Here is a 19231-nt window from a genome sequence, read left to right as displayed (position 1 = left end):
CTGCCGCGAACGATGTCCACCATGCAAATCGCGATGCAGTTTGCCCCGTGTTGTGCCGTGCAAATTCCCCATCGCATGCATACATTGCGCTGCAATCCAAACGCGGCAGATGCAAGAGCAAGCAAGCGGTTGGGCTGACTACAGGATTGGTATCTGCCTTGGGAGGACCAACCGAGTAAAGAAGCGCAGTCACTTCTCAGGGCGGTAGAATTAGAATTCGGGCGCTTCATCCTTGCTTGGTGTGGGTTGTCTTCGGGACGGCGCTAGTACCGCCCGCAGAACTGAACCACCTTGGAACCATGACAGAGAGCGAGCTCATATGAACACACCACCCACCGCGCTCGGTTGGTAGAGGACATCCACCGAACAACCTACCACGCAACAAGTTGACAGGTTGAGCATACCGCAGCTTGCGGGCGGGCCTGGGATACAACATGAGACATCCGTCGCCCCTGTGGTCCCTTCCAACACCACCAAGGCCCTCTGCCTGCCACACGTCCTTGGCTTTGTACTTGTAGCATCGTCTGACTGTTTCACCGTGGCCAAGGCCATGTTTGGCAATACCACACCCTCAATGCTGCAGGCATGCAAAAGGTAATATGAATAGAGACAAACTTCTCATCCTAACGAGATAGCTAAGAGAAACAACAGCGGCCTGCGCAAGCCCAGCCTGCTGCAGTTGGTGGTACATCTACTAGACAGGAAACACCCTCGTACAGCCAAATGTCGAGGGTAGAAAACAACCAAACCCTTAATGGCACCTAATAATCCAACACCTGCCCAAAAGAAAAGACGGAGATGGTATCCGGCATATTGCCGCCCTCCTTTCCGCGCCGCGCCGTGCGGTGTGGAGTGTGTGTTCCCGTCCACGCAAGGGCAAGTCCACGACGCAACTGAAGGATGCCCGCACATGCCCATCATGATTCCCTGAGAAAGCACAAACCGAAGGAGAACCAAACCCAACCATGCCAGTGATTAATCCCATCATCACGCTACATCGCGCCATGTTTCATTCGTACACGGGTCAGTGGCCGAGTAAATCAACCGCTGCACATCACGCAGGCCTCGGGGTTCTCAATGCTGCCTGTGAGGTTATCGGTTAGCATGGCCGTCCCTGGTTCAAGGGTTTGCTTATGACTAGTGAGAAACTTACAAGCAAGGACAGCCTCAGAGTAGATGTCCAACTCGCGCTCCTTGCTCTCATCCTCCTTATCCTCGGCATCCTTCTTGGCGCCGAGAGCCGGCGAGCCGATGTCCTCCAATTTAGGCTGGCTGTCCGTCGGCTCCGTGGGCAGAGCCTTGGGACTATCGCCCTCATCGACGTCGGCCTTGAACGCGGGCGGCTTGGACGGTGAAGCCAAAACACGAGGCTTCACCTCGCCCAGGCCAGGTGCCTTGATGGGACTCCTGGGGGGCGGTGTGCTCGGGGTCGTGACGCCCTTGCTGCCCGTACCGTTGGGAGTGCTCTCCTTATTGATAATCGCCATGGGACGGGGAACGGCGGTGGGAGACGACATGTAGCTGCCCGGCGGGGCGCGCTTCTTGAGGCCCGACACCTTGCCTGTGTTGGTGTCCTGCACGCGGAGTGCCTCCTGGTCGACGGTGAACTGGATGGGCTGCGCCGCGGCCTGGGTGCGAAGGTAGTACATGCCCGTCTTAAGACCCAGCTTCCAACCTGTAAAGTGCATGCTGGTGATCTTGCCCATGGTGGGCTCGCGCATGTGGATGTTGAGGGATTGCGACTGGTCGATGAAGGCACCACGGTCGGCCGCCATCTGGACGACAGTCCGCTGCGAAATCTCCCAAACAGTCTTGTAGAGAGCTTTGATGTCGGCGGGAATGTTGGGGATGTTCTGGATCGAGCCACCCTCAGCTATGATGCGGTTCTTCATGTTGTCGGACCACAAACCCATATCGACGAGATCCTTCAGAAGCCAGGGGTTGACAACCTGGAACTCGCCGGCCAGCACACGGCGCTGGTAGATGTTGGAAGTGTAGGGCTCAAAGCACTCATTGTTGCCCAGAATCTGGGATGTTGAAGCAGTGGGCATGGGTGCGAGCAGCAAGCTGTTCCGGACACCATGCTCTTTGATCTTAGCCTTGAGGGCATCCCAGTCCCAAAGATCACTTGGCTTGACGTTCCACATGTCGTATTGGAGGATGCCCTGAGACACAGGAGACCCTTCATACGTCGAGTAAGTGCCCTGCTCCTTGGCAAGCTCGCAAGATGCAGTGAGAGCGGCATGATATATGGTCTCGAAAATCTGCTTGTTCAGCTGACGGGCTTCGGGAGACTCGAAAGGCATGCGCAGGGCCAGAAAGGCATCCGCCAGGCCCTGGACGCCCACACCAATGGGGCGGTGGCGCATGTTGCTGTTGTAGGCCTCCTTGACGGGGTAGTGGTTGACGTCGATGATCTTGTTCAGGTTGCGAACAACGACCTGAGTGACCTCATGCAGCTTCTTGAAGTCGTAGACACCCTTTTGGTAATCGACGAACTGGGGAAGAGCGAGGGAGGCCAGGTTGCAAACAGCAACCTCATCAGGGGCCGAGTACTCAATGATCTCGGTGCAAAGGTTGGAGCTGCGGATGGTACCGAGATTCTTTTGGTTGCTCTTCCGGTTGCAGTGATCCTTGTAGAGCATGAAGGGATTGCCGGTCTCGGTCTGGGCCTCGAGGATGGCATACCACAGTTTCTGGGCCTTTACAGTCTTACGGCCACGGCCCTCCTTCTCGTATTTCTCATACAGAGCCTCAAACTCGTCGCCGTAGCAATCGGCAAGACCCGGGCACTCGTTGGGGCACATGAGGGTCCACTCGCCGTTCTTCTCGACTCGCTTCATGAAGAGATCTGGGATCCAGAGCGCCAGGAAGAGGTCACGGGCGCGAACCTCCTCCTTGCCATGGTTCTTGCGAAGGTCGAGGAACTCGAAAACATCGGCATGCCAAGGCTCAAGGTAGATGGCAAAGGCGCCAGGGCGCTTGTTACCGCCCTGGTCGACGTACCGGGCAGTGTTGTTGAAGACCCGCAGCATGGGAATAATGCCATTGGAGGTACCATTTGTGCCGGCAATGTATGAGCCGGTGGCGCGGATGCGGTGAATGTTCAGACCAATACCGCCAGCCATCTTGGAGATCATGGCGCAAGTCTTGAGGGTGTCGTAGATACCCTCGATGCTGTCGTCCTTCATGTCGACCAGGAAGCAGGACGAGAGCTGGGCCTGAGGAGTACCGGCGTTAAATAGCGTCGGGGATGCGTGTGTGAAGAACTTGTTGGACATGAGATTGTACGTCTCGATAACGCGCTCGATATTGTCTCCCCAGATGCCGACGGCAACCCGCATGATCATGTGCTGGGGCCGCTCGACAATCTTGCCGTCGAGCTTCAGCAGGTATGAGCGCTCGAGGGTCTTGAAGCCGAAGTACTGGTAGTTGAAGTCCCTGTCATAGACAATGGCCGAGTCGAACTCGTCCTTGTGCCGCATGACAATTTCATATGTCTCCTTGGCAATCATGGGAGACGGCCGGCCGTTCTTGGGGTTGACATAGTGGTAGAGATCGCTCACGACGGCAGACCATTGCTTTTTTGTCTGCTTGTGGAGGTTGGAGACGGCGATACGGGCGGCAAGGATGGCGTAGTCGGGGTGTGTGACTGTCATGTAGGCGGCAGTCTCGGCGGCCTGGAAGACGACGCGTTAGCATGTTGAAGATAGAGAGGGCACCGAGATTGGGGTGGGCTTACCAAATCATCGAGCTGGGCAGTTGTGACACCTCCATAGACGCCCGAGATGACCTTCTGGGTGATGGCCACCGGGTCGACATGGTCCATGTCAAGGCCATAGCAGAGACGCGAAACGCGAGCTGTGATTTTGTCGAATTGGACGCGCTCCTGGCGCCCATCTGAAGGGAAGTCAGCATCACCAGTCGCAGGATCGCAAACGTGGTAGACATACCGCGCTTCCTGACGTACATGGCGTCGGATGTGTCGGACCCAGGGTTATGACAAAGAAGGCAGAAAAGTCGGACACGAGACGAGATGTCAAAAAGAAAGGGAATCGATGCACTGTTGGTCTGAGTCTTAAAGTGGTCACGAATGGGAGCAGGGGCTGCAGTCGGACAGTCCTTCGCGTCCTAGAGTCGTGTGTTTGATGTCGGGATGTGCAAGGGAGGAGGAAACCGGGGCTCTGCTTTGCACTCTTTTAAGCCCGGAGGACCGCGTCGGACGCGTGCCGCCAGATTTTGGCGCGTCGCCAACAGCCCCGCCCATTAAACAAACAGGCCGGGCCCACAGTTACTGGATGCCCCGCCATGCACCTGCCAAACCGCTGGCAGTCCGCTGGGCATCGGGCCTTGGCCTCAGGCAGCGACTCGGCATTGGGAGAAAGCGCCGTGTATGGAGCGATCTTGGAGCGGATGGATGGCTGTGCCTCAATTGCTGCGTTTGCCGGCCAGCCTCTCGAGAATCAGATGAGGTTCCAAGCCGCCCGATACAGAGTCCCCCGTATCACCGACCACAAGCCGTCGGCTTTCGGGGCCCAGTCAAATTATGTCATATCGGACCCGACTTAGTGTGGGGCGTACATTGCTGGGAACTAACCTCTGTCGACTCTCCACACCATCTGATCTCCTTGAGGACGGCTGAGATTTGAGGACAAACTGCTCAGAGTCAGGCTGTGAATACCAACGTTTCTTGACGGCCACAGACGGGGTCATTAATATTCAAATTTTTGACAGACTATGAGACTAAGGTCTTTGCAATTAACACCACGGTTTTCGCTTACTGGTTCCTCGACATTGGGCAGTCTTGCTCGTTTTGCATCAACAGTGTCAACAATGACCGACTCCAAATCGCGTCTCATCGACGGAGCCTCAACCGTTGCTCCGCCACTTACAACGTACACACCCAGATACATCGATGTGAGTTCCTGGAGCGCCATGTCTTATGCAAAACATACTGACCCTTCATTCTGCGTCACAGATTGGTATTAACTTGGCAGACCCCATCTTCAGGGGTCGCTACCATGGCAAATCCAGGCACCCCGACGACCTCAAAGGGGTTGTAGGGAGAGCAGTCGATGTTGGATGCACGAAGCTTATTGTGACGGGGTCATCATTCAAGAGCTCCAGAGATGCACTCAAGCTAGCCAGGGAATTCCGTCAGTCTACCACCAAACCATCACCACGACCAGATTAGCAGGTGACGGGTGCTGACACCAAGATGAAAACAGCCGGCACCGTCTTCTCAACCGCCGGCATCCACCCGTGCAGCAGTTCCATCTTTAGCGCCTCCCACCATAAACACCACGACGAGAGCCAGAGCGAAGGCGAAGAAGAGTCCGAGCACACCCCAGCCTGCGACCCCGACCCGTCACGACCGATGCCCGACGGCGACGGGGTCGACCCAGCCCGTAACGATAAGATCATCGCCGACCTAGCAGACTTCATTGCCCGGGCCCGGGGGTCTTCATCACCAGAACTGGTCGCCTTCGGCGAGTTCGGCCTGGACTACGACCGCCTGCACTACTGCTCCAAAGAAGTCCAGCTTCACTCCTTCTCGGCCCAGCTGGCCCTCGCCGCCTCGCTGTCTCCGCAGCTCCCGCTCTTCCTTCACTCGCGCGCCGCCCACGAGGACTTTGTCCGCCTGCTCAAGGAGGCCTTTGGCCCGCGGCTCGAGCGGCTCGAAAGGGGCGGTGTGGTGCACAGCTTCACCGGCACCGTCGACGAGATGCGCGAGCTCATGGACCTGGGCCTGTACATTGGCGTCAACGGGTGCAGCTTCAAGACGGCCGAGAACTGCGAGGTGGTCAGGAAGATTGAAATGTCCAGGCTGATGCTGGAGACGGACGGGCCGTGGTGCGAGGTCAGGCCTAGCCATGAGGGGTGGAAGTATCTTGTTGAGTGGGAGGCGAAGGCGAAGGCGAAGGCTGCTGTCACCTCTGCCGCTGCTGCTATGGCGGAGGAGCGAGCGGGTGAGCCGGAGAAGAAGAAGAAGCAGCAGCAGCAGCAACAGGGGAAGAATAACCAGAAAAAGGAACCGGAAGTTCCGGAGCGGTACAAGACGGTCAAAAAGGAAAAGTGGGAAGAAGGCGCCATGATCAAGGGACGCAATGAGCCATGCACGATTGAGCGTATTGCCAAGATCGTGGCCGGCATCAAGGGGGTGTCTCTTGAGGAGGTGTGCGAAGCGGCGTGGGCGAATACGGTCAAGGTGTTTGGGATAGAATCGTAGATCTGATATTTCGGGGTAGCGGATTCGCAACACGAATAGACGACTGTCATGAGGGCTAATCTCGACGACGTTGTGCGAGGCGTAGGAAAGAGATGACATCCACACATATACAATTCAATACAGATAGATCAACGCCCAACCCCAGGTATCCTTTTACAGCCCAGATCCCTTGTGGCCGCGTATCCTCCCGTTCCTCACGGTCCCTATCGTCACACCCTCTTCCCCGGTCATCCACCCCGGCATCCGCTCGCCGTCGATGATTCCACACTCGACAAGCTGCCGTATCCCCGCAAAGACATGCGGGCCATGGAACGTGAGTCTGACATGCGGCCGCCACGTCTGAGCGGGCTCGTTCTGCTGCTCATCGTCATCCTCCTCCTCCTCCTCCGCCGCGGCCCTCCTTAGCACAGCATCCACCCGGCTCTTCCTCCCGCTTCTGCCGCCACCACTCCCTATTATGCCTTCTCCGTCCCTTTCCTCACTCCACCCATCCTGCCCGCCGACAACCGCAGGAAACGTATCCTCAACCACAACATCCACCCTCTCGACCCCCTTCCCATCCCCCATAACCGCCGTCCCGCCAAACCGCGCAAGCGCAACCAATCTTGCCCGTTTCGCAGCCCTTTCCTCCTCCTCCTCCCCCCCCCCGGCCAAGCCAGAAGCAGCCCTTCTCTTCCCCCCATCACCATTATTAACCTCATCACCCTCTTTCCCAGAAAGCGGCGGACTAGGCAGCAGCAAATCAAGCGGTGTCTCCCTCTTCTTTCCGGATTCATCAGCATAGATACTCCACCCGCCACCAGCAGAGTTCGTCCTCCCGCCGCCCCGGCGCTGGACCAGCTCGGCCAGGTTGCGCGTCACAAGGTTGGTCGACTGCAGCGTGAAGCGTTGGCGCTGAAGCGGGCGCGAGAGCGCCTTAGGGATGCCCTCCACGAGGAGGTTGCGCAGGGATTTGGATTCGCCTGCTGCGCCCCCGCCGCCGGCGGGGGTGGTGGATTCTGGTTTGGAGATGAACACTTGTGGCGAGGCGTCGGGGAAGGCGATATAGACTGTTCGGGAGGCGTCGAAGCCCGTGGCGGTGCCGGGCGGTGCTTTGCTGCTGTTGTTGTTGTTGGTTTGTTGCCGTTGTAAGGCGTGACTGGTGTTGTAGGGCGAGTCCAGGATAAAGATACGGAGGAGCAGAAGAGGCAGGGACTGGTGGGGGTCGAACGTGTAGTGGGCTTTGACGTCTGGTAGGACTTGGGCCTGAAGGGTTTTGAGGAAGGTGGACGGGTGGAAGCGGGGGATGGTGAGGGATTGGGTGTCGATCTGAGGCGGTTCCTCGCCGTCCGGATCGGTGGGGGCTTTGAGTGGCGTAACGCGGTAGGCGGACCATTTCTGAGACGTCGGGTGGTCGTAGAGGTACTGAAGGTCTGCCATGGCAAGCTGGTATAAAGTCAGGCCATGCCGCCAGTCGCCTTCAGTGATGCGGTCGAGCACCTCGCGTTTGGAGCCCTTGCGCGCTTGCAGGGAGATGTAGAGGTCACGGAGGGCCTCAGGCGAGCGTGCAGGGGGGTAGAAGCCGTCTGTTTCATCGGCTTCCTCGTCATCATTCTCATCCTCGCGTAGGTATGGTTGGGCCAAAGCGAAGTTGTTATCGTCGAGCCAGTCAAGTGCCACCGACAGCAGAGAGGAGCGTGAGAGGCGACTGAGGATCTTAGTGACTGCCGGGTTCGATGAGTCGACGCGCAGCGCCGACGGCAGACGCGCTGTCGTGGGGACCGAGATGCGCGGCATTGTCGTTTAATGAGCCATTGTTCACCAGGATGTGCTGGCCCATATCAATTATCAATGTTTCAACTCTCTTCAATTACTCCCAAGTGCCGAGTGAGTCGCCAAATCCGTTCCTGCAATGTAATCATTGCAATGTGTTGTTGATATCCTCCTGACTGTGCAGCAAGCAACTAAACCTGAAGTGGGATGAAAATGCCAAGCGAGACCATCTTCCGGGCTACACAGAAACGGAACCACACACTGCAGTAGTGAGGTACAGGGGCGACTATTTTCTGTTCATGACCCAACATCACACCACCGGAAACGGCGCCTGGGGACACATCCATGAGCTGGACTGATCAACGTGGTTGGTGACGCTTTGCGAGGTATCAAACCGCTTAGTCTTGTTCCGACCGTGAGAACATGAGTATGGACGGCATTCCATGCCACATAATTGCATGCACTCGGTGTTGTTATCTGAATCCACTGGGGCCCGAATACTGTAAAGTACAGTACCTAACATTGCCTTGCCGTTCGAAAGATTGTCACTATTTCAGCGCGACGATTCACAAGGCCTGCCGGGCTCGGTTGTGGGTCTTAACTCGCGGTTAATGTTACACGTGCGGTTACAAGCAATGCCTCGATCGGTCTCCTCTTCTGGGAAGTCCCGATAGGGCGGTGCAACAAGTTGCCTCACGTCGCCAATCTTCACTGTGCGCCCTCCGGAAAGGACTTGAGCCCCCACTCGCCGAATCTTATCACCAACTTGCAGATCAAAGGCTGCATGGCCGTCATTGAAGCCGTGGCAAATCGCGACCCACTGGGCTGACGCTGGGCCAAGAACAATTTTTAGGGGTCCCGAGGTTGATGATTGAAGCACAGCTCACAGACGTGATACATCAAGTTTCGGTGAAGCAATGGATCGAACAAAGCTGCTGTAGTTGCGAGCAGCGGTCAATTTATGGAGGCGGCTTAGTGGGAGACAGGAGCTGCTTTGCACGGGGTGGGTGGGTGATGAGGGGCAATTTCTGGCCCGAGAACGTGGGATCCATCAAGCCCTGACTAACATCAATGAGGTAAGGTAGTAGCCAAACGGAAACTGCACCGCACGAAGTTCTCGACTCTCTACCGACCCAGGTGTCTTGCTCTCACATCAGACCTGAGTCGAACTCTTCCTCATCCTTACTTTGGCTCTCCTCCAGACACGCCCCTTTGTCGAAGCTACGCCGCTTGCCGTCACCAAGCAACCGCTGCCATTCACGGCGGTTTGGCTTCTTTATTTCAGCCATTTGTCTGACTCGACCACCCGAGCGTAACGCCGAGTCGGCCTGCGGTGAACCCCGCCCAGCGCCCGTTGTTCCGGGCTTTTTCGTAATCAAGCGCCGACATCGCCAAAGCGAATTCCCACAATATTCGCGGGGACTTGATCTCGTCAACCTCAACAGACAGCCCCTGAAACACCGCGATTCGAGGCATCAATCCATCTAACCAAACGATTACGGCGACTCACTGAGCGCTTGGGTCAGGCCCATCCGACTACCATGGCGTCCTACGGCACGGGCAGGGTCAACGTCTCGCAGTACCTGCGGAACCTCAACGTGCAGGGACCCTCGGTCGAGGAGACGTTGACCGACGAAGACCTTGAGAAGGACCTTGCGCTCTTCACAAACACTCAGTTCTTCGACTTCGAGACTGGTCAGCACACGGATTACCAGGCGCCGCCCGTCAAGCCCGAGGTCACGAAGTCGCCCGCCGAAGACGTGACATCCACCGATTCCATCATTGGCGATTTTGCAGCCGGTTTTGACTTTTCGATACCAGGTTCGTTGCAACTTCACTGTCCTCCAGAATCCCCCTATATTCTCCCCGATTTTCATCCTCCTTCTTCTCATAATCTTCCCCTCATCATATTCTGGCCCTGTTCTTCAACGGAGCAGTCTCAACGGACATCGTGCTGCATGGCCTGTTACAAGCCAGAGAGCAAGTGCATTGTGGAGCGACGGCAACGATGAGGGCAGCCATCGAGCATCGTGCTGTTTTAGAAGGGCAGCCATGGACCAAAAGGCTTCGCTTCTCTTATCGCGAATCGGGGAACAAGCATTTCACCTACCCCCTTCGATTCACCAACCGCACCGCACATTCTTGGGCCCGCTTTTGATTGGAAGCTGGCCGTCTTGTGCATGAGCCTGGAAGCGCGGGTTCCCAGGGCCCCGTCAATGGCTCTGGCAAATGATCTTCGTTGCCGAAGATGGTGCCATTTCTCGTGACTTTGGGGGATTGCACCATCGCCCATGGCATCAACAAGGAACCACCCTGAGCCATGTCCTCAAGAGTCACTACCCGCTGGCGGCACCGCCCTTGACCCGATTGTCTTGGCTATCACGATATCGGTCCAACACTTTTGAGTTCTGTCCGCCTGCTGACCATGGCACAATGTCTCCAGGCGACTTCAGTTTCGGGGACTACACCAGCACCTTCACCTCGCCGACGATCCCGGCGTTTCCAAACGGCTTGGGCAGCCTGCCGCCCATCCAGCCCAGCCCGCAGACGGCCTATCCGTCGCCCATTTCGCCGCATCACCAGCAGCCGGCGGCACCAGGGTATGTACCATCGCCCGCGGCCAGCGCTCAAGTTGGAGGATCGGGAGGAGCCGCTGGGTCGAAACGCAAAGCTGAAACACCACTTAGCGGGCCACATGCCAATGGCGTCCCCGTCCCACACGCAGCTCCTAACGGACGGGTCCTGAGCTTCGAGGAGGCGTCCCGGCTGGCGGCCGAGGAGGATAAGCGGAAGCGCAACACGGCGGCAAGCGCGCGGTTCCGCATCAAGAAGAAGCAGCGCGAGCAGGAGCTGGAGAAGCGGTCCAAGGAGATGGCGGAGAAGGTGACGATGCTCGAGGGCCGCATTTCGGCACTCGAGACGGAGAACAAGTGGCTCAAGAGCCTGGTCACGGAGAAGCATGGCGGGCGCGAGGACATACTCCAGAAGCTGCTCAAGGAGATGGCCGCGCAGGAGGCGGGGAAGAAGGAGGAAGGGAATTCCGGCTCGGGGAACAAGGACTGAGTGGAATGAGGCTTGGTTGGTTGAGGATACATCATGGTCATTGTTATGGGAGCGGCGTTGCGTGGCGGGTGCCGCGGAAGGGAGTTGCTCCAGCGAGAGGCTGATTCATGTCTCAATGGCAGTGCTTTTGGCGGGCTGGCTTTGTTGTTTCTGGCGTTGATTGCTTGCTTGTTGAAACAAGTGATTCAGTTTCCCTGCAATCGCAAATCACATATCATATCGGTCGGGTCCCTTAACTAGCGTGCCGCCGAGCGGTTACGATATATGATTTGTGCTTTGACAGTTATGATACAACATAGCATTACGATCAATCAAGGCCGGTTGTGGAACAAATCTCCTTTGCCTCCTGCTCTTTGATTACTCGCTAATCTTGCTATACAGTGTCCTGCTCTTCTCCCGTTGATTTCCGGCAATCCCTGAGCTCAGTGATTTGAGTCCTCCTGGCAACACCACAACGACTCTCGAGTACCGCCAACGACAATCCACTCCTACCTACAGTCAGCTCCAACTAGCACCACATTCCAACCCTTGCCTACCTAATGACTACTACTCCATACCCTCACTCGGAAGAAGAACCACCTGCAGGGCCAGGCTCAATATTACGACCCATCACCGCCCAGGCTTGTGATCAGCAGGCAACCCTGCCCTGAGGTTGCCCAGCCGCAGCTGGTTGCGCTTGCCTAGCACCCGCAGCGTGTTCTCCCGCTCCAGATCCGTCATCTCCTGCCAGTTGGCGATGCGCGAGATGGTCCCGTCCCGGCCGACCACCATGGGGCCCAACTTGTCGAGCGCGATCGGCTGACCGTTGACCTGCATCGTTGTTGTGCCTTCCTCAGAGGTGGTGGGGGTCACTGAGTCGGGAGATGGCAGGGCGGGGAAAGCCTGTTTGACGGTTGGGTCTTGGGGCTTTGATGAGCTTGAGTTGGTTGCAGCACCATCTGAGGGTTCCGTAGATGGTTCCGAGTCGTCTGTAACGGTAACGGTAACGGCCGGCTGGGGGGGGTGAGATGGAGACGAGGATGGTGCGGGTGCGGCACCCCCCGAGGCTGGGGTCCCGGGAGAGGCTGATGAGGTGTTGCCGGGGAGCGGTGACGTGCTCGTGGCCGGTGCGGGTCGGCTGCCCGTCGTGGCTGGCCCAGCGTTGCTTGTGCTGCTCATTGTGCGGAGCGCGGGGTGAGATGGAGTCCGCCTACGTGGGGGTACAGAGAGGTTGGTGAGGTATCGGCTTGTCGGTGTCCTGCAGGCCTTGAGAAGTTGTCCGCCTGGACGGACACGGATGGGCATTGAGATCCTGTCTAATGCTGAAAGAATGCAGGCTCCTGAGATACCTGCTATCCAAGGAGGCAGTGTTCTTTCTTGGGAGAGAGCCGAGGTCGATTTGATTTGCCAGGTAGTTTGAGGTCACAGACAGTTCTGCACTTGCGATGCGGATGCTGAAATGCAATGTGAAGGTTTCCCTTGTGTGAAGGTCTGATCGATCGATTCCGCAAGGAAGGTTCGTGAGAAATGTTTAAAGCTTAAACGGAAGTGATGTTATGAGGTCTCGCAATGGTCACAACAACTGCACCTATGTGTGATGTGAAAGTCGATTCCAATGAAGGCACTCAATGTGGCTAGAAACATCTAGAACTTCATCACGTTTGATTCGGTGAGGCTCGGTAAAGCTGGCTTCACCTCTGGTGGCCCAAGCTCAGGACGCCAAGATTAGCCGGTTTCCGAGCAGCAAATGTCAACATTCCAGGTTGTCAGGCCCATTGCCCCTTCTTGGCAGTGAGGAACGGGAAAACACATCAAGTAAAGGTTGAGAGATCCAATCCAATCAATGCTAGTGTTCGCTCAGATGTTTCGATGGAGCAATTCGAAACTGTTCAATTGGCACAGCAAACCCACCCTTTTATTGGGCTCTTGTGCGTCCACTGAGGCTTGGAGACGCATGCTTCCGCTCCAGAGAGACAGTAACCACTCCACATCATTGTTTTACAAGTCATTAGGGAGCTTGGCTGAATGAAGGGTGTGATTCTCCTTCGCACTTGTTGTACTGCCTTCAAGTTGTGAGCGTCACCAGCTGCAGTGGTCGACGCTTTGATTCTGCTGAAGTCAATCAAATGCCATCCAGATTCCGATGGATAAAATGGATTTGGTTACCCCCACGAGTTCGCCTGAGTTCTGCCGCCGTTGCTTGCCCTACCACGATGTACTCGGGAAGCATTGGAGCGCAGACCGTGTCTCATCACGGCACAGGTCGGCTCCTCTGGACTGAGCCGAAAGCTTGCCCACGAAGGTTTTTATTACCCCATATTATCCACTTGCACGTGCCCTATGTCCAAATAATAAGGGACGTGGTGAGAACGTGTTATGTGGGGGTTGTGGCAGGATTGAGGGCTCTGGCGTTCTCGACCAAGCGGCGTTCCAGACCCGAACAGTCAGCAAGACCGGGGAAGCAGGGCCCTGGCCTCGGGCTGTCTTTCGGCTCAACACCGGTTGCCGGTAGGAGGAACTTGAAAGGCTTTAGTGAGAGGTGAAGGGATTCGAAAAGCCAGTTTTGATGGCTCCCTGGCAAGCGGATTGCGTGATAATGCCCTTGACTGTTGTCAGCGCCAGCCAAAAGACCTAGCCCAAAAGGGGCAGTCCCAATTCAATATGCCACTCATGACAAGATTCGAGTTGTGCTTGACTTGATGCACGACTGATCTATAACTCAGGTAAGGTAACGTTAGCGAAAGATAAGGGGATTGATACTACACATGTAAATTACTAGAGCTCCTAGCTACCTTGATCGACCATGCTGTCAAGTTTAACTCACTGATTTGGAAGGAAGACACAATTCAAAACTTCCTTGATCATGTTGGACGAAAACTTGAAGTTGAGATGAATCTCAACCCATTCTTGGACCTCGCACTTCTGTATACGCCTAGCCAAAGCAGCAACAGGAAAGAGGACTCCGTGTCCAGCAGGAATACTGCCCGATCCTCTCCCTCGGTAACGTGCTTTATAAGCGAGTGTGCAATATAAATGAGTGTGCAACGCTAACAGATCTTGCTAGAGCAGAGGCTATGTAAAACTTTTAGAAAATTGTTAGTGTGTGTACTCTAGCCATTTTTTAACGAGTTTTTCGTGTCTACGTAGCCATGCCAAATCCTGTGAGCGTTGCACACTCACATATATTGCATACTCACTTATCTTGCACACTCACATATATTGCATACTCACTCATCTTGCACACTCACATATATAGCACAGTGCTGTCCGCGCTAATCATCGGTAACTATCGCTCCTCTGCCACTGATGCCCTTTGAGCTAGGTACGGATACCGTATTATGGCTACCTAGGTACCGTACGCTCTGCATCATCGTCCAAGCCAGCAGCCTTCTCGTTACTCCTCGCCATCATCTTCCCATTCGGCCTCGCTTTCGGGAATGTGCCAGGTCCGTGTCAGACAACTCCCAACTGCTACACGGTTATCCACATCGGGAACGGCCTCATATATTCAAACTCACCACTATTGAGCGCCTTGGTAGAAAACGTAGATCCAGGCTACGTTATGATCGGTCGTACGGCGTCGCGTTCAGGAGCAACGCCCAAACCGCAGTGTCTTGGGATAGGCATCTACCTCCTCCGCAGGGACGGGATATGGGAGCATCCTGGGGAGGACTCTGGTCCGCATCTTCCCGGCCCCGAGTCGCACCGATCTAAAGATCTATGCGCCATAATACCTTACACATTAGCACTCTTCATAATTACCCAAATTCGTTCCCCAGGGCTTTCTTTCTGTTGATTCCCTTTTTCACTTGTCTTTGATTTCTTTTATCTTTCGTTCATTGACGCACTGGTTCAAGCACCCCGCCTACCTCATGCTCTCGATTTATTCCCGAGTCAGCAGGATGATGCTAACCAGAACATGGCGTTCATGTTCGTTCCCACGCTTGTCGTGATACCTAGGTAACCGGCATGCCCTATGAGTTCGCCGGATGACCTTTATTCAGTCCAAGTCAGTGTGAGAATGCAAGCGGCGCTTCCCAGATGGCCACGTCTCCGGCTTCAGTGGAAAGCAATGTTCCCCATGAAATCCCTCCTCCCAGGCATCATCGCTCAGCTCACATACGTCTTCAAGACGGTTTGCCTTACAGACTGCAGCATACCTTACTAGGTACACAGGTCCGATTTCCCTCACCTAGCGAAGCCAACACGAGATTCCAAGCGATCTGCTATGTTCTGTCAACAGGACCTGCCTTCACCGCGAGCCGGGTACCCGAGACCCTCCAAGGCCGCTGTTCGGACCGGAAATTGCTACATCATACGTTATTGTCGTCACCCGGAACATGTGCCGGGGTCACTGCGGTTAGCCCGGGAAACCGGGACTCGGAATGGTGGTTTAAAAGGGGCGGATAAATACCGGCCGGTGCTTGTTTGCGAAGGTGGGATACATGTAAAGGCTGATCTTGCGGCTCTCTTGTCCCCAACCTTCACCGGCCCAGTCGCGTCCAACCCTCGTAGACGCCGAGTGGATCGAAGCTCTGGGTCTCGGTAACACGGCGACTGCGGAGACGTTGTTGTTGTCGAGAACCGGGTTGAGCCAACGCGGTCCACCATAACAACCAAGGTCACCTATGACCGGAGCTCCTGCGGACCCAGATGTCCCGCTCCCGGGAAATCTGGGCTTGTTCGACCAGATCACGACAAAGGGCGGGAATTTGTGGAGGGGTTGGGTCGCTGTGTTCGTAATGTCGGTCGACGATGATGACCTCGACAGCTCCGGACATGGCGGGCTGACTCGATGGTATCTCCGCGCTACAGGGCGCAGCTCAGGGGGTGCCTAACAGGAAGAAGCGTCGCGACGTGTAGAGCGCGCTCCTCGAAGGCAGTCACAAGCACCATCCCCTCAGATTCCCTTTCATCGAAGAATCATGGTGCAGGTGGCTCTCTTTCTGAGCAGCGTCGCTGCCACAAATCCCCTTGGGGCCGTGCGTTTCGCCCTGCCCTTTGCCTTTCAGACTCTGTTTCTGCGCCGCTCACTAACAACTCGGTCTGCGATGCCTCCATTATGGGGATGTGACATCTTTCATCTCTCGTCCTTCCTACGTTGTGCTAACCGGATACCAACTTAGACCCTTCACCCGCGCCCTGGCGCTCGTCAATGACCGTCCAGGAGATGATCCACAGCAGCAGAGGCATGAGTCATCGTGTTCTAAGGCTCAGCTTGCCCGCGTACGCTTGGCGGCAAGAGCCCCTGCGCGGGGTAACATCTTCTGCCGGCGTCAATCTCTCGGCCGAGGGTGATTACAGCTACGCCACCTCGTTCCTAGCCCATTCTCATAGGAGCTGCCTTGGACGGTGAGCTGATCAGGCCCGTCGCAACGGTCGTCAGCATCAAGGTCCGTGTCTTTATCAACGCTGACCGCACCAGGCTCAACTTCTGGACTCCCAACGTCAACCCCTTCTGGGACCCCGCGCTGGGGCCCCGGTTAGGAGACACCCGGGGGCACACCCTTTCAAACTTCAGGCCGTACGTGCACGCCCTGGTCGGCGTGCCAGGCGGATACGACGCTAAGTACAAGTGCATCGTCGCCACCTGCAAGCACTTTCGTCAGCTACGACATAGAGTCTTCAACGGCAATCTCCGGTAGCAATGGGACATGCCCATAAACATGCAGGACATGGTCAAGTGCCACATGCCACCGTTCAAGAGCTGTGCGCGGCAAACTCCAACGTCGGCGCCTGCTTGTGCTCCTACAATGCCGTCAACGGCGTGCCTAGCTGCACCGAACCCTGGCTGCTCAACGACTTCTGCGGGGACCCTGGGGCCGGACCAACGAGCAGCAGTGAGTGACGGGCGGCTGCGACTCCATACAGAACGTCTAGCTGCCCCACGAGTGGGCTAAGACCAGCGAGGAGGCGGCTGTCTTCTCCCTGATCGCCGGCATCGACGTGAACTGCGGGACCACCACGCCGCTTACGGACACCTTACGGACAAGGCCTAATTAGCGATTCGCTCATTCGCCAGGTTTCGTCCTTCATTCTCCTAGCCCCCTTCGACGCGCGGGGGAAGCAGCCGTATAGGGAGCTAAGCTTCACCGATGTCAACACGCCACACGCCCCGCAGCTCGCCTACCAGGGTAATCCGATCACGGACCCCCCGGTCGGGACGGGTATCATCCTGCACGTGGGCGGCATCGACACCCGGCGTCGAGTCCAAGGGGATGGACCGCCACGCGACGTGATCGGGCGGCTCGCGCGGTACGGCAAGCGGACGGCAAGCGGATGGCCGTCGTAATGATGGGCGGCAGACAGATTGACTCGAACCCGATCAAGAATGACCCCGACATCAGCGCCCTGCTATGGGCCGGCTACCGGGCCAGGACGGCAACCCCGCCATCCTCGACCTCCTCACGCGTGAGGCCGCGCCCGCAGGCCGCATGCCCATTATCCCGTACCCGGCCGAGTACGTCCGCCAGGTGCCCATGACCGACACGACGCTGCAACAGGGCCCGACCAGCCCCGGGCTCACCTACACGTGGTACAACAGCAAGGCCGCCTATCCCTTTGGCTACAGCCTGTACCACGCCGCCTCGTTTGGCCGCGCCGGGTACTCCTGCAGTTTCCCACCGATGGCAGCGTGAGCAACACCACTGCCCACCCCATCGCAGACCTCGTCGACACGTGCAAGAACCACCTGAGCTCAAATACCACCACCGAAACAAAACATATCGACCAGTGCCCCCTCGCCACTCTGGCCCTTCAGACCCACAACACCGTTTCCCCCACCACCTCCTCCAACGCTACTGGTATCACATCCGACTACCGTCGCCCTACTCTCCCTCACCGGCCGTTTCGAACCCGCCGCCTTACCCCCACACATCCCTCGTCACATAACGCACGCCCATGCCGTCGCCCACGGCTTGTAGGGGATAAAGCGCAGTTGTTTTGAGTGAGTGGCCGCAACCGGATGAGAGTAGGAGGAGGAGGCCGAAGGGCGAGGTCAAGTGGGCTGGGGCAGTGGTCTTTTGCTGGGAGATGGGAGGGCTGGGAGAAGGTCGAGAGAAGGTTTGAGTATTGAGTGAAAGAGGAGGATGGGGAATGGGGTAAGTATGTAGTAGAATCGAGATGAGTGAACTCATCCGCTGGAGATGGTTCCAGCAAGCATCAGATTTTCTCAGTCTTCAAATGGTGATGTGCTTGCGGTCGGGCTCGGCTGCCAGCTGCATTACGTCCTTGCCAAATGTTGGCAGGCGCCTCATTTAGAGCACGTGACCACTTCGACTGTCCAACAACCCGCAACTTCACCACATCTCAGAATTTCAAGCTATGGAAACAAGCCAAGGCTGGAGATGGTGCGGATGCAGCACCTTAGGCCGCCGACATCATAGCAAACCGCATATCCCGACGTCACTTGCATCAACCCATCCCGGTCTCTCCATGCGAAGAGCACTGAGGAATGGAGTGGGGCAGGCAAGCAAGCAGTGCTAAGAAAATTTTACAGTAAGTTACATTCTTACCATGTCGGCAGCCACAAGCCACGATGGACACCCCAGATGTCATGAAGCACTTAAAGAGGGGAGATGGTTCTCTAAACCGTCGCTGCCTCTTTGTATCCATCACGAAATCTTCTCAGCTCTGCACAGATACCGAAATGCATCCACGGTATCTCGCTCGACCGCTGCCCCGCCGCTGTCCCACGCCGTAATTCTGTCGCTGCAGCTGGTTTGACTCAGTTGACTCGCAGGCGGACACTGTTACAGTGCCATTGGTGGCCTCGTCCCCCTCTTCCCGCTCGATTGATGCCACTGTCTCCGTGGCACGCAACCCTCCCAAGCCCGTCGGCTCGCTTTGGGGACCGAATGAAAGACTGCCTCGCTGTCAAACCAATCACCATCATGCTGACTGGACACAACTCTTCAGAGATTCGGTTCTCTGGCGGCCCAGGAGTTGCGTCACTGGGACAATTGACAGTCGAACTTATTCATACGAGTCTGCACTTCACGGTTTTCGTCTGCTGAGATTGGTGCTGCCAACACACTCGCTCAATCAGCACCCAATCTATACTGTGTAGAAGAGCCCGAGTGCCTCGAGCATCGGGGCTGGGACGGACTTGGGGTGGGTGGCTGGATGCAGTAAGCCCCGGCTTACGCTGCGAAACCCCGGACACACGTTGCGATCCCGATGAATTGTGGCGCCCGCGGTTAACAACCC

At 56.5% G+C, this 19231-nt stretch overlaps 8 protein-coding genes across 8 annotated transcripts; 4 read left to right on the top strand and 4 right to left on the bottom strand.

The window, feature by feature from the left end:
- Window positions 1-424: 424 nt before the first annotated feature.
- Window positions 425-1012, bottom strand: N657DRAFT_240555 (uncharacterized protein). The gene has a single exon (XM_062786373.1). The coding sequence runs from the start codon at window positions 919-921 to the stop codon at window positions 619-621; it is 303 nt and encodes a 100-aa protein (XP_062643793.1). The 5' UTR covers window positions 922-1012; the 3' UTR covers window positions 425-618.
- On the bottom strand, window positions 624-4123 carry N657DRAFT_649593 (uncharacterized protein). The gene is made up of 4 exons (XM_062793759.1): window positions 3954-4123; window positions 3743-3900; window positions 1154-3680; window positions 624-1084 (listed from the first exon to the last, which is right to left on the bottom strand). The coding sequence occupies exons 1-4, from the start codon at window positions 3970-3972 to the stop codon at window positions 1041-1043; spliced, it is 2748 nt and encodes a 915-aa protein (XP_062643792.1). The 5' UTR covers window positions 3973-4123; the 3' UTR covers window positions 624-1040.
- A 306-nt stretch (window positions 4124-4429) lies between these two features.
- Window positions 4430-6351, top strand: N657DRAFT_649592 (uncharacterized protein). The gene is made up of 3 exons (XM_062793758.1): window positions 4430-4917; window positions 4979-5156; window positions 5229-6351. The coding sequence occupies exons 1-3, from the start codon at window positions 4834-4836 to the stop codon at window positions 6227-6229; spliced, it is 1263 nt and encodes a 420-aa protein (XP_062643791.1). The 5' UTR covers window positions 4430-4833; the 3' UTR covers window positions 6230-6351.
- Window positions 6352-6382: 31 nt separating this feature from the next.
- N657DRAFT_625933 (CHL4-domain-containing protein) lies at window positions 6383-8465 on the bottom strand (the record flags this gene model as incomplete). The annotated part of the gene is made up of 2 exons (XM_062790767.1): window positions 6737-8465; window positions 6383-6589 (listed from the first exon to the last, which is right to left on the bottom strand). The coding sequence occupies exons 1-2, from the start codon at window positions 8003-8005 to the stop codon at window positions 6383-6385; spliced, it is 1476 nt and encodes a 491-aa protein (XP_062643790.1). The 5' UTR covers window positions 8006-8465.
- Window positions 8466-9522: 1057 nt separating this feature from the next.
- N657DRAFT_580586 (uncharacterized protein) lies at window positions 9523-11044 on the top strand (the record flags this gene model as incomplete). The annotated part of the gene is made up of 2 exons (XM_062789470.1): window positions 9523-9820; window positions 10425-11044. 2 exons carry the CDS (start codon window positions 9523-9525, stop codon window positions 11042-11044), a joined length of 918 nt encoding a protein of 305 aa, XP_062643789.1.
- A 346-nt stretch (window positions 11045-11390) lies between these two features.
- Window positions 11391-12665, bottom strand: N657DRAFT_649591 (uncharacterized protein). Its single transcript, XM_062793757.1, has one exon. The coding sequence runs from the start codon at window positions 12326-12328 to the stop codon at window positions 11654-11656; it is 675 nt and encodes a 224-aa protein (XP_062643788.1). The 5' UTR covers window positions 12329-12665; the 3' UTR covers window positions 11391-11653.
- Window positions 12666-16178: 3513 nt separating this feature from the next.
- Window positions 16179-17315, top strand: N657DRAFT_684014 (glycoside hydrolase family 3 protein; the record flags this gene model as incomplete). The annotated part of the gene is made up of 4 exons (XM_062796635.1): window positions 16179-16375; window positions 16449-16627; window positions 16708-16863; window positions 17017-17315. The coding sequence occupies 4 exons, from the start codon at window positions 16179-16181 to the stop codon at window positions 17313-17315; spliced, it is 831 nt and encodes a 276-aa protein (XP_062643787.1).
- A 128-nt stretch (window positions 17316-17443) lies between these two features.
- N657DRAFT_649589 (uncharacterized protein) lies at window positions 17444-17703 on the top strand. The gene has a single exon (XM_062793756.1). The coding sequence runs from the start codon at window positions 17458-17460 to the stop codon at window positions 17659-17661; it is 204 nt and encodes a 67-aa protein (XP_062643786.1). The 5' UTR covers window positions 17444-17457; the 3' UTR covers window positions 17662-17703.
- Window positions 17704-19231: the final 1528 nt, after the last annotated feature.

The sequence above is a fragment of the Parathielavia appendiculata genome (genome assembly GCF_033297405.1).
Source record: "Parathielavia appendiculata strain CBS 731.68 unplaced genomic scaffold N657scaffold_20, whole genome shotgun sequence".
In the NCBI taxonomy this organism is placed as follows: domain Eukaryota; kingdom Fungi; phylum Ascomycota; class Sordariomycetes; order Sordariales; family Chaetomiaceae; genus Parathielavia; species Parathielavia appendiculata.
This window is presented reverse-complemented; position numbering and strand designations above follow the sequence as displayed.

Bases quoted from the DNA above. Each gene is read 5' to 3' on its own strand.
- N657DRAFT_240555 (XM_062786373.1), bottom strand. From the start codon at position 921: ATGATGGGCATGTGCGGGCATCCTTCAGTTGCGTCGTGGACTTGCCCT.
- N657DRAFT_649593 (XM_062793759.1), bottom strand. The intron at 3,681-3,742 runs GTAAGCCCACCC...GTCGTCTTCCAG, and splicing joins CTGCCCAGCTCGATGATTTG to GCCGCCGAGACTGCCGCCTA. The intron at 1,085-1,153 runs GTAAGTTTCTCA...ATAACCTCACAG, and splicing joins CTCTGAGGCTGTCCTTGCTT to GCAGCATTGAGAACCCCGAG.
- N657DRAFT_649592 (XM_062793758.1), top strand. From the start codon at position 4,834: ATGACCGACTCCAAATCGCGTCTCATCGACGGAGCCTCAACCGTTGCT. The intron at 4,918-4,978 runs GTGAGTTCCTGG...TCTGCGTCACAG, and splicing joins ACACACCCAGATACATCGAT to ATTGGTATTAACTTGGCAGA. The intron at 5,157-5,228 runs GTCAGTCTACCA...AGATGAAAACAG, and splicing joins CAAGCTAGCCAGGGAATTCC to CCGGCACCGTCTTCTCAACC.
- N657DRAFT_649591 (XM_062793757.1), bottom strand. From the start codon at position 12,328: ATGCCCATCCGTGTCCGTCCAGGCGGACAACTTCTCAAGGCCTGCAGG.
- N657DRAFT_649589 (XM_062793756.1), top strand. From the start codon at position 17,458: ATGCCCATTATCCCGTACCCGGCCGAGTACGTCCGCCAGGTGCCCATG.